Below are 18,732 nucleotides of genomic sequence, written 5' to 3'. Positions count from 1 at the left end.
ATGGTGGACAGCAGTAAAAGAATATATATTTCCGTGCACATGCAGGTTCGTTCTTTTATGCACACACTTCAGATGTAGGAAGGCTCCTTAGGTGAGCTTTTAAGGCATCGGCATAATCAAACATGCTCTTTGACATTGCTTTGTCGATCATGTACTGTGGTAGCCATCCCTATAAAGAAAACACATATTTAGCAAGATAGCTCCCACACAGATCCTTTTGTACACCTGCCTCAGGAAACTTTACTAAGCACCACCTATGCATGTGAAGGCAGGTGGCCACGAAACTTTATTTACTATATGTGTAGAGTGGAGCTTCCCACCATTTGTCTTTGCAATAAAGATTGGTCAGTTACACTTCACAGCTCACCACAGCATTGTAGTGCATGAAGATAATATAAGCTGATTTTTCTTCTCGTTAATATTTGAAACCTTCTATTCCAGGGTTTTGTGTTTTCCAAAAATTGGGGGGGGGGGGGGGGGGGGGGTTAAAATCTGGTATTATTTTAGAAGCTGTAAAATGGGGTCAAATCTGGTGGGAAATCAAATTTTTGGGTGGAAAATAAAAAAATTCATTTCAGATGAACACTAGATGCCAAGCAGCTTTGATGAGTGCATAGTGCTTAGCACTCTCTAGTGCATGCAGTCGTGCCTGAATTTGTACTGTGGCAACTTTGTTTTGAGGGTTTTACCCTTACAGACGACAGTGCAAATTTGGGGGGGGGGGGGGTAAAAATGGGTTTTGCCAGATTTGACCCTAAAACACAAGGCTCCAGTAATATTCTGCCTTTACTTAACACGTAATTTTTAGGGAATCCTGCTCACAGTCAAGTTTTTCAACACTTGTACCGCCCCTGTTACTACATCTGACGCTTTAAAGCCGGAGAGAGAGTTCTACATTTGCCTTGTGCAGTGCAAGATCTCAATACTGTACAATATTGGGCTCCCTCTTGTATAAAGCAACTTGTTACGTGAAGCTGAGCATAGGTATAACCCCGACAGTCAACTAAAGCGGGTAAAGCTCACCTTGAGGTTGATATTGAGCAACCACTGAAATTTGCTCTCATTAGCATTGCTTTCTGATGGTGCAACCATGTAAAGAAGAGGACCCTGCTCTGCCCTGGAATGGAGATGTATTCACCTATTAATAGTTGGCACAGTTACAACATTTACAGTGAACTCACCTGACCATAGTCTTCTTAGGAGGCTTATTTACATGCTCAGCTGCAATGACACAAATCAAAAAAGATTCTCCTCTTCTCTGCCACATCCTAAGGTTGACAAAATCCCTGCAAAATGAGGTACCTCAGAATATTACTGCGGCATAAATCAGACCTGCATAGCACCATACAACGAAAACTGACCATATGACTGCTTTGATCGTAAAGGCTTTAACGCATTACACATTTTAGTCTCAATGCGAAACAATATTCACCTTGAGAAAGTTCATCACTGCCCACAGCTTTCTTAGCTTTAGCTGTTTACTTAATTTTACGCATACTGAGTTTGTGTCATGTCCAGTGCTGCAAGTATAAATAAGCATTCATGTTGCCCAACATTTGTGCCCATACTCAGGCCTTATCCTTGCCAACAAAGCTGAGCTAAAGCTGAATACAACACATGCTGCAAGTTAAAACCTTCATTTATTGTCTTGAGGATTATGGAAGAGTGTGCTACATGCTCAGCTTCATTCCCATTGAGACCATTGGTAATTTTAAGGATTGCTTTAGAGCCCTGTATCCTTTCACATATTTTCTTTTGTGATAACCAGACAACATATTTTTAGGCACAAAGAAACTGTGTTTTAGGCACCTAAAAAGGCAGTAAGAAAGGCTAAAAAATGCACGCATATTTTCTAGAAAAAGGCACTAGCAATATTGTGATATAACTGCTGCGAAGGAGTCGTACGACATGTCGTTCTGCAAGTAGGGTGCGGCAGACCGGTTCTCTATAGTCGTATCCATCTCCTGTGATAAGCTGGCACAAAATAAGGTGCTCAACCTCAGTTCTTAAACTAAGCCTTGACGTTTGTTGCGTACTACGGGAATTTCAAGAAACATCGGAAGTTTGTACTTTCTAATAGAACTACAGGCATTACGGTATCCATCCCCAAAGTTCAATCACGACAGCAACCACAACAACTCGTATAGGGGACGTCAGGCCTTGGAAACTGTCAGTTGTCTCCTTTGAAATGCATATAAGCACAAGTAACCAGCATCATTTCTATGTGTTTCGACGTAAAGTTATGCTTCCTCTCGCCCAGAATCGTTTTGTACGCAGATAATGATCTAGGTGATCGAACTGACCGGTGCGCGCTTGTGTGAACTAACGTATTTGCAGGGCATATCGTCTGAAACAGGAGTCGAGTTGAAGCATCACGAGTACACAAATGCAAGGACGGTCGAGGCGTGGAAACCAGGATCTCTTTCCAGGACGTTGTTTACTTGTTGCACACCTTCTGCACCCCATATAGTTTGTGGGACGGCCTCCTGTGCTTGACATATACACTTTCTATCACTTTGAATGCATCGTAGATAGCACTGTACAGTCGCTCCAACTGCTTTATGCTATCCAAGAGCATACCCAGTGGAGCGTGCACTAAGGAAGCAGATACCAGCTTCAATTGTGTTTCTGGAGCAAGCAGCCTGTGCAGTTCTATTGAGAGCAGCTTTGTCCTGTGAGAAACTATACTGACGACATGTTGGACAGCGAAGCAAAGTACCGTACTGCTTCCAGCCATGTGTATGTCTATCTATATATCTATCTGGGTAATAATGGTCTGCAATGGTAGAGCAATGTCTGGCTGTTAGTCTTTAAGGGGCACTTAAGGAAGACCTTCTTATCACTGCGGGTATAAACTGGTTTACGGCAATGCAATGATTTCTTATCTTGTCGCACTCTGTAAAGCACGTGCTCAAAACATGTGATGTAAGTAATGTCAGGATAGGATGGCCTAAGGTGCTGCCCAGCAAACATGTAAGAAGCTGCTGCGAAGATAAAAACCAGTTTGTTCTCCACTGTTGGCTTAACACCCCTGGTTTTCTGCTGTGGCAAATTCAAAATTCTGTGGCACCGACTTGTAAATTCCTCGATTTGCCGCGGCAAGCAGTCAAAGGCCGCTTGAAATGGGACACACTGTATTTTCTCGGATAATATGGGAACAAAAATATTTTATAAAATTACAGATAGAAAGCACGGTTGTGGCTCAGCATAACATACATGATATTTTGTGTTCTCCTGTGACAAAGACAGAGGTCTGTCTCGTGCAATCATTTTTTAACGTCTGAAAGATCTGTCAGCATCTACAGAGTTTATAGGAACTTTATAGGATTATAGGAAGGAGCTTACAATACATGCCCTGTGGAAGTTACAGGACACCCTTTTTGTTTCTCGGCTGTAGCAAACTCCCAGGCATCAAATCAAAGTCTCCCACTGCCACCGCTAACCTGCATACGGGAGGGATGCTGCCCCTTCCTCAGGCAAAGTATGCGCAATAAACTTGTGCTAACATTATCTTAAGCTAAACTACAATCTGTCTGTGCTGATCCTGCGGCATGGGCGGTTTTGTAAAGCAGGCTTCGCCTCATGCAGGGAAGCTTCAGGTGCAGCCCACTTTCGGGAGGTGTCGTTCATATTCGGCGAATAGTCGGATATTCGGAAATCCGAATATTGGGTATTCGATTCGCGAATGAAGTACTTGGAGTGATTGATATTTGATTCGAATTCGAGAACTTGAATATCCGCACACCCCGAAAAGTAAAGGATTCCGCGATATTTCGCGGAATCGCGGAAAACCCGGGGCCTTATGTTGGCTTCATGGATAGTGGGGACGCATTGACAAAACATGCCATGGCCATTTAGTCAGTCGACCTTGTCATTCTCCTTCGAAGAAAGGAGGTAGGGACTGGTCGGTTCCTTTGTTTTGTTTCTTTTAATTTTGGTTTTGACAAAATAAAAATATCCATTCAGGCATTTATCGGTACTTATCGATGAAAAAGGCAGAAAAAGTAAAAAAGAAAAAGGCACGGACGATACGCATTTAAAACGCCTATGCACGCACTGTCACAACCATGCCATGAGGTATGTTTGTTACACAAATCACAATACAAGAAGCGGTCAAGCTCATGATAGCTGTCTGGAGATGGAAATTTATAATTTTGTAGCTGTGTATTCTTGGTATTGTACTAGCATATTGTGACCTCAACTGCTGCACGGTTAACAAAACTTCACTCACCTGGATGAAACTAAGCCTTTGGCACCATCTGTAACAATATATACGATGTCTGTTTGAGCATCAATAGTTTCGATCACCTGGGAGGAACATATTTGCTTGTTAGCCATCTCTTTTGGACGCATGCTTCCACTGTCAGCTTCCAACATCGCAACAGTGTGATATGTCAGTACAGTAGTTACCTTTGCTTCCCTAACACTTGGATTCCAGTAGACTTGCTCTTCTAATTTATAGAACAAAATGTCTAAAATTGTTTCGGGAGATGCTGGCAGGGACCCCTACAAGAAACAACAAATTTATGGACAACTGGTCTCATCATTGCTGCGAGTACAATTTTCAAGCATTAAAAATTCTAGAATTGCAGGTGCTTCACTTTAAAATGAAGGCCACCTCTGTCTGCATTCAGTGACAGTCAATACTAGTTATGGTCAGGTGCGGAACTATTGAGGGGGGGGGGAGGTCTGGATGTCCTGTACCCCCTCAATTTCTGTTGTCACAGGGTGCTTCAATTGAGTCTGGGTGGTGAATGCAGCACAGAGGAGACAACCCCCTCAGGAAAGTGCTGGATCAGGCCCTGGTTATAATATACCTATATAAGCAATTTTAGGTTACAGCCATGGATTGTCCCAGGATTTCCCTGCCACTTTCCAAGCTTTTTTTCCCCCCTCTGTGGTTGCAGTCGTCGCAAATTTGTCGGGATGTCGCAAGATTTTGGGGGGGGGGGGGGGGGAGCATTAGCTGAGTGTTGGGGCATGCTGGGAAAAATCCCTGGATTACATCACATAAGCTCAGAATGACTACCAAAATTTGTGTTTGCTCTATGCTAATTATTGTTGTGTTAGCTTATATATATTGGCTAATTAGGGCCAACAGAATTCTGAAATGTATAAGGAACGCCTTACTGTGAAGGGATATAGTTTCAGTGAAAGCTACAAGCTACACTAGAACAGATAAACCTAACCTCACTATTACAGTGGCCATGAGAACATTTGCGTAGTGATCTGTATTTTCCCGGTGAAACATGGAAAGTGCATATTACCATCCAATATTGATGAACAAAACTCTGTAGAGGCAATGGCTGCCAAAACTACTGGAAGTACATATTTTCGGGTTTTACATTTCTTACAAAGCAGGGAGGGAACATCGGGTTTTATGTTTTGAGGCTATAAAATAGGGAAAAATTGGGCAATCCCGTGAAAGAGCAGATCTTCGGGTGCAAAAAAAGAAACACATGAGATGGCAAAAAGCATAATGGAATGCAAAGTACTCTATGTTTGCTCGAGCCCATGTAAGTGCCCGCAGTTGTGCTCTGGGAGCAGCGGCTCAAACGTGGCAACAAATTGGGGAGGGTTAACCCCCCCACCCACCCAACGTCGTACTTCGGTAGAGCATTTGGGAGAGGGAAAATGAGGGTGAAATCCTCTCCCCCAAGTAAAGTTCCTGTAGAACCCCTCCCAAAATATTTTTTCTGGCTATGCTACTGTCTGGGAAGTTAGCTTCTAGAGACATTTTACTCAAAGTGGTGCTGATGAAAACCAGGTGGGTAAAAACGGGTTTCGCCCAGAAACAAGTCTATTTGTGTATCACCACACGCAGCATAGCAGTGCATAGAACAGAACAATACTGGCCTGAAATGTTACTGGCTTTAATAATATTCATACCAAACGTGCATACAATGCGTCATTTGTGTTTTGCATATTACAGACCTGGCCCGGCATTATTTTACTTTATTGCTCTTTAGGGTGCACTGTACAGGGTGTCCCAGCTAAATGCGAACTTTTTTTTTTTTAATATATGCATTACTTTTTCCAAAATGAAATGAATTGCAACATAGCATATGCTGAAGGACACCCCTTAGGAGGGCATTAGAAAATTTTCAATAATTAACTTTTTCATTATAAAAGCTACGAAGTTGTCCCAATGAGAACATCTGGTCCCCTTGGTCACCTGATACAGGAGCCGTTTTCAGAGCAAAAATCTGTTCGATAGATAGTCCTAAAAAAATTTGTGAAGGAACACCATTTCTTTCTTTATTTTGTTCACTGCGCATCTTCGGAGACGACACCTTCCTTCACCCACAACGTGAGAGGGTGAAAGAGCACGCTATCGCCTCTTGCGTAATATGTTCACATTTAGCTGGGACACCCTGTATACATCTGATACCTGTAGTGATCATGGTGAAGTAATAATGCCTAAACAAATCTGGGTTGACTTATGAAATTGCACACGTACCGCATACTTATAAATTTTTCCAAACTGCGAATTATTGCATGTCTGAATGAAGCCGTCATGGTCCATCTTCTCGGTCTTCCAGTTGCTTTCATGAAATATCTTCAAGGCGATATTTAAAGCTTCCTCGGCCTTCTTCCTGTATGCCCATTCCTACAAATTAGACAGTTTTTATTATTCAGTGCAATACAGAATGCAATGCTTAGCACGAACCTCAGGGGTTAACTGCTTGATTTGTGAGTCTTGCTCAAATCGAACCCTACTATCCTGAGCATAATTTGTCTCACTTCTTACATGGAGATCATGTTCAGGAACACTTTCGTTGTCTGACCCTACGAACAAGACAAAATCGTCATAACGGATTACGCTTTCTCTATGCATCCAAGCTTGTAAACAATGTTTACATTCATTCAATGCTGCTATGAGCTACCATCAGCCTCATTTATAGCAACCTGTCTCAATTCTAAGGTCGCAAAGTAAATTGTTTTCATAATGAATGCAATACTTGTACGATGAACATCATGGAGTGGAAACTGTTTTGAATAGATCTTATATGGGTCACAAAAAAAAGGTTTGCCATGTTGCAAGGTTTATTTTAAATATGAATTTCTGAAGACCCCATTCATTTTTACATAAACGTGAAATGTTTATCACCATAAGTTTTCAAAGATCCTGAGACTTTTGACCGTTAATTTCAAATCAAAATAATTGTAAAAATTCTCCACTGACTTCATGCAACAGCTTTTGATAGCAAAGCTCAAATTAACGTGGCAAAAGAAAATTTTATGGGCAGAACATATTAGAGCTACAAGTAAACAGGCACATGAAGCAAAAACCACAATTTCTCAGAATAGAATGCTCAAGTTGGTATGATATCACCTATGGTAAGCGACATTAGTGAATAAAAGCTATGTAAATGCACAGAACCAAAGAAGGAAAGCCACACAGCTCAACGAAAATGTTCACCTGTTCAATACAATGCAATGCTTCCACTAACGTTTCATGTGTGTGTTCATATAGTGTCTGTGCTCTGCTGGAGAATCATTAAATGAAAACTTCCATGTACCAGCATGTAACTGTTACAGAGTGACATTCTTGTCTACATAGACTTAACTTATCAGCACAAAGGAAACAGACGGGAAAGAAACAAGAAGTTGACGACACACCGCTGTTGTGTGTGTTGATTCAACAGCCTGTCGTCTACGTTCTTTCTTGTCTGTGTATTTCGCACTGATATAGCCATGCCAAGTTCAAATGAATTACCCTGCTTTACAACTTTGCTTAATTAGTTGCAGGGTTCATATATGTGGTGACATGAATGGTTAGAAGTTTAATAAGTGTTCAAGCTCCGTAAAGACAACCAAACCAAAATGAGATGCCTACCCCCTCTGAACTACCCTACAGGCTGACTGAACGAAATAAGCACCTCTTCCACGCTGATGTGTAAATAGGGCCTTGTGTAAATGGCATTCCAAATACCATTCCACCACATAACTACATACAAATTTGTACAAATACACCGTACACCCCCTTCTCTGGTTGAAGTTGTCGTCAGACATCGTTTTGTGTCTATTCACACATTAATACTGTTCAGCGCGCAGCTAAAGTATTGCACAACTTGCTCGCAGGACCGCTAAATGGAAATGCACATAGAGCAAAGCTGACTGCAATTCATGACAGAAAAGAGCATAAAGGAAACAAGGGACATCTCACACCCAAGGCTCAAGTGATGGGCATGCTGTCCTGACTACCTGGTGTTACGTGTCCCTTGTTCACTCCTAGAATCATGCGGTCAACCGTATGTGTTCTTACTGTGTTTTTGCCACCTCCTGATGCGAATGTCATGTAATGCAAGTTTCATTATGTAAATGTTTTTGTAAATATTTAAGTGTGTTTTGCAAACTGAACTCTGCAATTTACCAAGTACAGGTCACATTTTTACCCCACCAATGTGAAGAGCGTGCCGAATTTACTCAAATTCATGATACTTGACAGGAATATAGTGGAGCTATCCCATCAGAAAAAATAGTCAAACATCATGCGTTTCGGAGCACCCAGAGCATAGCACTCGATGATTTTTGAGCGCAATCGTTGCCAGTTCGGCGAAAGGAAGCTGCAAACCCAGCCCTCAGACGGATAGTAGAAAAGGAGACAGTTCTTGAAATTTGGAGGGGGAAGGTATGATCCCAGCGGAAACCCGATGCGATATGCCATGCCTGTGTTATCTCTTTCTACTATCCCGGTCTCTGAAGCTCCCCCAAGCTCTGAAATTAAAAGTGGCGTCTACGTCGTGTATACACAAAGTCATACAAAAAGTTTGCCTCACCACCTTCGGGAGAATAGAAAGATGTTCCTCCATCATCACTTCTGAGATGCTGATGTGTTGAGGGCACTGGAGGGAATGCATCGTTGACAACACGTGCAAGTAGCTGCGATGCCTTGTTTTCACTGGGCACTACACGGTAGTCTAAAAACCATGCCTGGCCCCACGGAAGCACAAACGAAGTCACCAAAAGTAGTACACCAGTAAGTCCTCCTAAATTGGTTGCCACTTGTGTCTGCCAGTCATAGAAGAATGTCTTGCTTATGACAACTCCATCACTTAGAACTGCCATGACAGCCACCAGAGACCAATGTCTGAGTCTCAGAATAATGTATGCAACAACGAGCCCCACAAATCGCACTCCAGAAAGCACCTGGAACGTTCAAGATTAATATTCTTCAAGCTAATCTGCCACGGAATAAACATTTCCGCACTTCTACCTGAACATGGCGAAACGAATCGAAATTTATATTTGAAAATACAAACAAGAAATGCGTAAAAACTTGTATGCTGAGAGGGCATAGTCACATTTCTTTTTGCTGTATCTTCTTCTTTGGGGTGAGTGCTGATTGGCACAAAAAAGCAGCAGTTGTGTAAATGCTAGAGAAGTAGTATATCATTTTTTTGTAGTCTACAAAGAGGTTAAGCACATTTAATAATAATTTAAAAAGAAAGCCACTTATAGCTAGAAACCAGCTTTGAAAAAATAAATATTGTCAAATAGTTATGAAAAAAAAACATGACACAAAAAATACGTTTACACAACTTTCTGGTAGGAAGGACAGCTCGCTCTTGATCATGTAAGACTTGGTGCTGTTAGGCATCAAAATGACAACAGATTATCAGCTACTTTATACATTTTTCTCACTTTCTGCTTGCCATCAATAGAAAAATTAACAAATTAACAAATCTGAAAGCAGCAAGTAAAGCCTGGAATAGGAATAGCCTTGGAATAGCCTTCAATTTCCTCTCCTACTTTCCACTACATACATCATGTAAAGCACAGAAAGCAGGAAGAAGAGTCAAATAAACCCCTAGCTGTAGCTATGGAATATGCTTCCTGGGGTTTTTGTGACTTTTCTTGGAAGGATTCAGAATGATGTGGGGGCAGAGATGACAATGCAGTTGAGAGGGCAACAATGAACGTGTCAAGCGTCTGAGAAGGAATGGAGAATATGTAAAACGTGGAGAAATAGGACGATGGTCACAAAAGTGAGCACCATTATGGAAAAGTAGCATATTTCATTTTCTGTCTGCCTAATATTAAAATATTAACCACGTGTCACAGAACGAGCGCCAAACACAGTGCATCAGGAACATCAAAATAATTATGGCATAACGTACAATTATTCTAGAGCTGTGCAAATATTCGGAACTTCGAATTCGAATCTAATAGATGACCATATTCGAACTGTATTCACACTCGATTTTTATGTAAAGTTTCGAATATTTTTGTAATGCTACCAATGTGCGAAATGCAATCCGCTCAATCGGCATCCGCATCATCGGGACACGCTTGCAAAACGAAAGCAAGCGCACAGCGTCACTCTTCGACACTGAAAAACCTCATCAACCTTGAGGTAGAGGATACGAAGAAGGATAAGACATCTAATGAATCGCCGACAAAGACGAAGAGGTATATAGAAATAGGAAGAGGGATATCGTACATGGGATTACGTTGAGTACTCTGAAGCAGCCAGAAAATGCAAGGCATGTGGAGCATATATTGTGGACACCGACAGGTGCAATATCGACTCTAGTGAATCATTTGAAGCAGCACAGATTGATTTTCGATAATTATCAGAGGGAGAACGACAAGTGTGGAAAACAACGTCAGTCTAAACCAACCGAAACCATGCAGCGCGAAGAAGGGCTACTCTGGATGACAAACTTGCACAAATCATTGCAACTGACCCAGTGGCAGATCTGGGGGGGAGGGGGCGCGCGGTTGGGCGATCGCTCCCCAAAAAACATCAGTTGATGCGTCGGATTTCCCCCTCTCCCATCCCCCACTATTCCAGCTCCATCCCCCCCCCAACACCAAGGGTCTGAAATCTGAATATTGGGTATTCGATTCGCGAATGAAATACTTGGAGCAGGTCCCCCAAACTCACCTCGGAAAAGTGTGCAACGAAGAAGGCCGCCACCAGATACCCCACTGTTGCCGTTCCGGATCACTTCAGCGCGCTAAGTTTAGCGTCAAAATGTTTTTGTTGTTTCTGCGAATGAATCTAGTCTTTATATGTCCAAATAAAACGCGTATAACAACTTTCTGTGTCGTGTTTCACTTTTTGGTCCTGTTTTTAAACGTGTTGAGCGATCGAAAGGATCTAGTGCACGGCTGCGTGCATCACATAGCGTACCTGTCGTACCAGGCGCTGCAGGCGCAGTCGTCCATTTCTCCTTCGGTGACTTGGTCTGGCTTGGATTGTGCTTCAACTGGATCTTTAGCGCGCTACAATCAAACGCAAGCCAACGTCTGGTAACAATGGGGTATCTAAGGGCGGCCTCCGGCATTGCACGCATCGGGATAGGAACAAATACATGGGAAAATGGCGTCCTTTTGGGACCTGACTTGGAGTGACTGATATATGATTCGAATTCAAGAACTTGAATATCCGCACACCCCTAAAAATAAGGGATTCCATGAAATTCGGTGACAAACGAAGGATTCCGCGATAAATTCCGGATTCCACGATATTTTGCGGAATCGCAGAAAACCCAGGGCCTTAGGCATGATACAGATGTCATCGTCTGCAAGCTTTGCCATTTATCAGTAAGTGTTTTACAAGAAGGCTTCTCATTCTTTTTTGAGTATGTCATTTCGAAGTAGTCACTTTTCCTCTGAAATTCGGACAAAGATTCCGCTGTATAACATACAGTGGACTCTCGTTAATTCAAACTCGAGGGGGCCGGGGTATTTGTCCGAATAAACCGGAGTTCGAACTAACGGGAGACGCTCTCCTGGAAGGGGGCGCCGTGAGTGCATGCAGATGTGTCGCGACGCACTTTGTGTCGTGTTTTACGTTCGCGTTACCGGTGTCACTTCAAGACGCATTTATATTGGCGTAATTCAAATTGTTACTGCTGCCGAACTCCGCCGCTACCGCTGTTACGTTTCCGTTACGTTCCCGATGCCGAACCGATGTTGATGCTGAACCGATGCGGAGAAAACTCCCAGAGCGTCGCGGCCGTTACGACTTTGAAGGAAATACAGGACTTATATGTTCACAAGAATTCACTTACAGAAACTATGAAGCAACTTAGGGTTGAAAGCAGTCAGTATTTCGCTCTTGCAACTGTTTCCTTTAGCGGGACTGTTAGCATTGCTTTTGATTCAGACACAAGTTCAAGCGTGGCATCCGCATTTTTCTTGGAAGAAAAATGGCGCACTGTCATATCCAGCGCCGGTGCTACATCAGATGCACTTGGTAAAGGCACTGGTTTGAGAGACACGTTCGCGGCTTGGGTCGCCTGAATCTTTGTCGCTACACTCCGCAACGGTCATCTGGTCTCGTTTGGCTGGCGCACGCGGCGTCGATGATGTCCGCGGCGGTTAAGAGCCCAGTCTCCACGCCATCGTCTCTGCTGACATGGTGCAAGTTAGGGAAATAAACTATGGCAGTGAACGAGTTGTAGAACGATATTGACAGTCGCGAAGTCATAAAAATTAGTGACGGCACTCGAACACACCTCCTCCACCCTTCACGGCCTCAAGAGGAAGAGAGAGAAAGAGGACAGGGACAAAGGGAGAATCAAAGCGTTCGCGTAAACTCCTTGCTGTCGTGAAGAGGACAGAGCGTCCTTGAACAGCAGAAAGAGGACGGGAAGCATACGGAAGATAACCAGGGAGATATGGGGGCACTGTGACCAGTTCCAGTCTGACGCGCGAGTGCTGTTGGTTCGAATTATGCGGTTTATACGCTCGTCTGTTTGAATTACCGGGAGTGTCTCCCCATTGAAATACATGTGGTTTGGACGGGACTCGGACGAGAGTTTGAATTAAGCGATTTCAAATTAAGCGATTTCAAATTAATGAGATTCTACTGTACAACAGTATAAAACTCAGAATTATCTGAAAATAATAAACACACACAAAAAAAAACCTCTGAATATGCAAAGAAGTAAACTCAGAGCCCTAGTTATCAAAACTTTGCAGGCTTGTTCAACGTGTTGTACTGAGAAGTTTTCAGAAATAAGTTAAGAATGCAATATCACAATTGAAACAACATAATGCATACTTACAGCCATGTCAAATAATGAGCTGGCAAAACTGTATGCCAGGACTTCTTGGTCAAATACAAGCCTTACAAGTTTGTACTGGAGCTGCAAAGATGACAAGTAATCAGTTAACTGCTTAGCTGCATTACTTTAAAAACGTTAAAAATAACACAGATTAAAATAAAACACTGAAGTGTTGCCCATCTCTTTTACTGCTATGCTAGTGGTAGCACAGGCCTATCAATTTGCTCTGGCACCAGCGTCTACATGCTGTTTGATGCACGTTAGAGTCATCCATATGCGTGCACAAAGTTTCCAATTTTGTCCTTTTTTTGCTTTGGTTGACATTTCATAATGTAAAGTAGCAAGTCCATTCCATGATAAAAGAGATAAAGTAGTACAGGTGATGAAATAGTCTCTATTTCGTCATCTGTGTTATTTAAACGCTTTTATCATGGAACGTCAATACCGACAGACTTAACACACGTTGTGCAGCAAGAGACAGCAGCTTGACACTTGATAATGAGAAACCAAATAATTTTTAATAATCAAGCAGAAAATACTATAGTAGTAGAAAAAACAGTAGCATACCAAAAGTAAGAGCAGAAAAGAACATAAATTCCTTTGCTACAGTCAGAGATATACCCAAGCACCCACATTACATTCACCCCCCCCACCACCACCACCACCACCACCAAATGTTTGCTGACCCCCATCTCTTTTTTTTCCTGTGCACCCCCTACAGAGGTTCCTTGTTATTTCAGTTTTAGCCGCATGTCTGCAATGACACATAAAGCTGTTACAAAGTAACTGTAATAATGCCTCCCCAACCCCATGCTTGCAATTCTGCAGAGACCACTGGTAACAGAGCAAACTTGCGAAGTGGGGTAGTTGGTACTGAGCAAGTTACAAAAAAGACAAGACGACTTGTTTTGTCCTGTTTTGCGTGCTTTTTTGTCCCTGTCTCTCTCTGCTTGCAGATGCTCACTAGTTACAGCTACCAATTGTCTACACTACAGCTTACAGGGCTTTTGGAGCTTTTGCTTCTGAACAGCAAAGCTGCATGTTTGTTTTTCCTCACAGATTTTATCCTGCATGACTCCATTTCATTTTGTACTATTTTTTGTACGCAGAATACAAGCTGACATATCACTCACCATTGCACATAAAATCCACAGGAAGGTACAAAAGCAGAAATCAAATGTGGCCAACAGGGCAAAGAATCGCCGAACGGGTGAAATTTCTTTGCCAACAGATGCTCCGACCTTGAGGACTTCTGCAGGGGCTTCGTCGTCAAAGTTGATGGATCCATAACGTGCCCAGTGCGGTTCTGCCTCCTGATACGCAACCTCCTGCGACCTGTTTGCGCCCATCCTAGGACATTCTGAAACAAGATAAATTATATGTGATGTGGGTTTGAAGACAGGTGTACATATTACACTCCTGTTCAAACCTGTGGTATAAGCTTAGTATATGGCAGGCTAACCGAACCTACAGCTTCAAGAGCTACGATGCAACTGAGATATTGCTGGCCCCCCATCTGCTTTGTTACAAAGAAAGAGTAGACCTTTTTAATACAGAAATTGTATTGCAAGCACAACAAAATACATGATTCTAGCACAGACGGGTGAAAAATCCGGCAAACCGATGAGGAAGTATGAAGGGAAGTGCTCAGGCGGCAGGAAGTGACTCTCATCCTTATGCAGTTCCCTTAAATATTCTAACACAGTCTGTTAACTGCAGCTGCTTCTGTTGCTGTATCCATTCATAAAAATATCTATTTGCAAGTCTCGAGTTAGTAAGGCTTGAATCGACAACTTCGATGTGGCTCTTCCAGGCATCTGTGTGTCACGACAGTGCCGCGCTGTATCGAACGGTCCAAGGTCCCATAACGCAGGTCCCATATCTGGACTGGCGTCCACTGTCGTTCCTTTCAGATACGGTACACCCACTAACATCCCATTGAGGGTTCATTGCAACTGCTTAAGTAAATAGTTATTTAAAAATCTTGTTTTCGCTTCTGTTTTTTACTACTCACAACGAGAGTAACCGAAACGCATTGGAAGGCAATGCCATTTGTGTCAGAGTACCTGCTGTTAAATGAGAATGTCAATTGACAGCACACGCAGCGCGGTGCGTTTGCACTGGGGCGAATGCGGTGTGCGATATTAAAGTCCGTAATTTTGAATCAGGTATAGCGGAGCACTGGGCGGCACCGAAACATCGATAACATCAAAATAGAACGAAATGAAATTGCACATATTAGATAACCCTACGTGGCTCTGTTTCGTATCTGTCATCGAACGCGTACGTGCCTGCACTGTCTCCCTAGTCCAACTGTGTTGCGAACAACCTCAAACAATTTCAAATTCTCACAGCTGAGAAATAGGCAAGAACTTCAGATAAGGCGATACTTACAGTTTTGCAACCGCATATTGAGAAAGCTGATATCGCACGTTTGGTAATTCTGGGTGTGAGAACGACAGCCTACATACAATTTTGAAGATTTTGCGAACGTTTGCTCACATTACTTTAGAATTTGTTATGAACCGCGCACATCACACCCGACCCGTCGTCTCCTCCTGCTACTATTTACATGAATCAGATGGAGAAATGGATATCGGCCACCGGCTACTGACAGCTAATGCGACTTTGGCACGATCTTTGTGCTATCCACATTACGACGCGCAGCAGCGTTGATAGCGAGCGCCGTCTATAAAAGTCGCCGCTGCCGGCTCGCCGCCGCCTTGGCCGCCGCAGTCGGTTCTACCCACTGATCTCGATTGTAAAAGGCTGGATCGCGGATGGGGAGCGCGAGCGTGAGGAAACCGGCCGCCATCTTACTGTACCCACAACAGTCGCCGCAGCGATCATGGCAACTTCTTGCAATTACTGTCGTACCAACCGTACTGGCAAGGATACAGGGCCTAAATTTCTACAGGTGAGTAATTCTTTATCAAGGAATAAATAGGCGTCCATTCTGTATATTTAGTTGACCATTATGAAGTGTTTTTTTGTTCAAAACGAGCACTGGATGCAGGTTGTTTGATCGCTCTTCCGAGGTTCAATCGAGCACACTTGCATGTTACCTGGTGGCAAATACTGTTTGAGTGCATAATATGCTTGAAAGAACATGTTACACTACACAGGTAGTGTTGTCATCAATATATGTGCGAGCACTCGAGCGCTTTTTTTGCATGCATTGCTAGCATGGTACACGGTGTTCTCTACGGAAGCGAGTGCACATTCATTTCTTTGAATTACCTTCGCGCACAAGTTCGGTATTACGTCGTAACTAGACCAAGATTGTCACCTTTTTTCATGTATTGGTATTGTTTTGTGCCTTGGTTTGATTTGTGACACAGAATGCTACGTGACGGTGGTGTGGCGCGACTTGGATAACGCCTTGTGTCTCACCTGTACCGTCAGCTTGTTACGATAATAATAATTTGTAGCGTGCCGTGCTATTTGTAGCAGTTTTTAGGCAAAAGTGGTGTCTCGTCAATACAGGTTTCGTCATGTGGACTACCCAGTGAATAATCTGTGCAGTGTGATACGACTGGGTGTACAGATAAGTATCAAGTTCCTCATCCACTGGTTTCTACTTTACAGGAAGGAACCACCTCAGTGCACGCACTGTGGTTAGCCTCTCTCAAATTTGAACATTTTCATACATGTTGACATCAGAAACACACCTTAGGCTCCTTCACCCAGCAATATAATAATTATAATTATTTTTAGAAGAGTTCCCCATATTCTTTTTAGAATAGGTTTTAATATTTTCAATTTTTAGAAGATACAGGGATTGTAAGCCATGTTTTAAACTGATGTTTTAACATTTGTCCAATGCATTTATTAAACAACATTCATTTTTAACTGGTTGCACCCAAACCAATGTTCTGATGTATTATATTGCCTTTGTTGTCGATGCACCATAAAAATTGGAATAATCATCAATACAGGTTACTTCACAGCTGCCTCGACATACTCAAGAAATGGGTGCAGAACCTGCGTAATGCCCGCAAACTTTGACTACCACAGCACCTCCAGAAAGTAAAAGCATATGTGTCACATGGGATTTTTAAAGGCATTCACAGTATATAATACCTTGTGTGAACTGTTGTAGATCTAAGCAGCCTCTACAGTACACTCTCAGAAATTAAAACATGTCAGGGAACTGTGATAATCGTTTCAGTTAATAGGCATGCACATATATGCTATAAGAAGAAATTTATTTATTGAGGATGCATTTCTCTGGTACTGATGTTGTTTACATCTACCGTTGATCACATTAAATTTAAAATTCAGCATATATGAGAAAATATCAGGAGGGAAGTTGCTATTCTTTGCTCATTCCAACCTAAAATTGAGTGCTACAAATTTAGAGAGTGTACCTGTCCATTGTCATCCCTAAAATATATATTGTCATTGTAGGAAGGTCACAAAACAATAAATGTAGTCTTTTGCGACCTCCCTGCACGTTCATTGTATCCTGAAATGCATAAGTGCAAGAAATAAATGTGGAACTTGAAAAATGTATACTCTCTTTACTCATCATCAGTGATCTTCTTTACAAAAGCATATCGTGTTAGACTTTTTTGTTTACGCTTCACAGACAGGATATACGAGGTCCAAGCTCTGTTTCAAGCTCCAAATCGTTCTGTTGCAATTTGCAGACCATACGTGTGTAGTGCAAGAGGGCCCCTGCACATCAAAGGGTAAGATGGGAGTCATTAATGAAAGTGGTTCCTATGAGAGACTTCGATGCTGAAGAAAATTGTGCAAACTGCGGAAAGTGCCATAGAAGATCTCCAGAAAGCGTGTCTGGTCTCACAACGGTGCCCCTTTTAGATGACGATGATACTGATTGGTGTTTCAGATGTGGAGCTGCATTTTTTGTAACGTGCTTCACATAACAAACATGACAAAGCCAGTGCTGGATGGACATTCAGTTTGGCACAACCGCGCCTGCAAATACGCAGAACAAATGAAGGAAGCAACAAACAAACATAGAAGGGCTGTACTTCAAAAAGAGATAAGTCCTGTGTCTCAAGCAGGTGTCACCACTTCCTAAGTAAGTTAATTGATTAAGCTTACATCACAACCTGACTAACTGTTCTAACGAGCGCGAACGAGTGGCGTGAAGTAATTATTTGAGCTGCTTGACGGTGTGTCCATATGTGCGAGGCATGACACCCATGTCGTTCACTAAAAGACTCTTTCTGCGGCGATGCTTGATATAAATCATACTAAACGCATACACGGCTAAAACAACGGCTGAGAGTCTATACAGAATGATATCTTTCTGTCATGCGAGTATATGAGTATATCTTTTCCCGGACCGTTCGTGACGGAAAAATATTTGTCCAGAACGCAGCACAGGATATTATATACATGGTTGTTGTTAACCTCACATCGTTTCTGATTGAAATATTGGCTGGGAAACGTGCTGCAGTACAATTCCCAGCGCTGCACTGCAGTGACAGTCTAGTTTCGGAATGCAAAACATAACGTTATTAAGAATCGAAAAGCAGGGCACCTGCAAAACACTGTTAGGGTACATCAGTATACTGGCACCTTACAAAATCGCGTGACGACAAACAATGATCAGCGCCTGTAGCGCAATAAATACTCACAATCTCTGTTGCCTCCCATTGTTTCCAATGGGCACACACAGCGTTTTAGGGCCCACCAACATGGCGGCCCGAATGCGTACCTCTCTCTCACGAGC

General features: G+C 42.6%; 1 protein-coding gene and 1 long non-coding RNA gene across 3 annotated transcripts; one reads left to right on the top strand and one right to left on the bottom strand.

The window, feature by feature from the left end:
• Position 1: 1 nt before the first annotated feature.
• Positions 2 to 15,656, bottom strand: LOC135385791 (stAR-related lipid transfer protein 3-like). Of its 2 annotated transcripts, none has more exons than XM_064615308.1 (11): positions 15,420 to 15,656; positions 14,159 to 14,385; positions 13,026 to 13,106; positions 8,787 to 9,153; positions 6,671 to 6,789; positions 6,461 to 6,610; positions 4,411 to 4,506; positions 4,232 to 4,308; positions 1,182 to 1,286; positions 1,024 to 1,117; positions 2 to 169 (listed from the first exon to the last, which is right to left on the bottom strand). In XM_064615308.1, the coding sequence occupies exons 2-11, from the start codon at positions 14,372 to 14,374 to the stop codon at positions 56 to 58; spliced, it is 1,419 nt and encodes a 472-aa protein (XP_064471378.1). In that variant the 5' UTR covers positions 14,375 to 14,385; positions 15,420 to 15,656; the 3' UTR covers positions 2 to 55. The 2 variants fall into 2 exon arrangements, with proteins under 2 accessions (XP_064471378.1, XP_064471377.1); XM_064615307.1 differs by having other exon boundaries at positions 8,784 to 9,153; positions 15,420 to 15,652.
• Positions 15,657 to 15,780: 124 nt separating this feature from the next.
• LOC135385790 (uncharacterized) lies at positions 15,781 to 17,187 on the top strand. The gene is made up of 2 exons (XR_010420496.1): positions 15,781 to 15,942; positions 16,512 to 17,187. It is a non-coding gene; the product is annotated as an uncharacterized LOC135385790 (long non-coding RNA).
• Positions 17,188 to 18,732: the final 1,545 nt, after the last annotated feature.

This window comes from Ornithodoros turicata, chromosome 2 (genome assembly GCF_037126465.1).
Source record: "Ornithodoros turicata isolate Travis chromosome 2, ASM3712646v1, whole genome shotgun sequence".
In the NCBI taxonomy this organism is placed as follows: domain Eukaryota; kingdom Metazoa; phylum Arthropoda; class Arachnida; order Ixodida; family Argasidae; genus Ornithodoros; species Ornithodoros turicata.
Note: the sequence above shows the minus strand (reverse complement) of the source record. Positions and strands in the feature narration are given on the sequence as shown.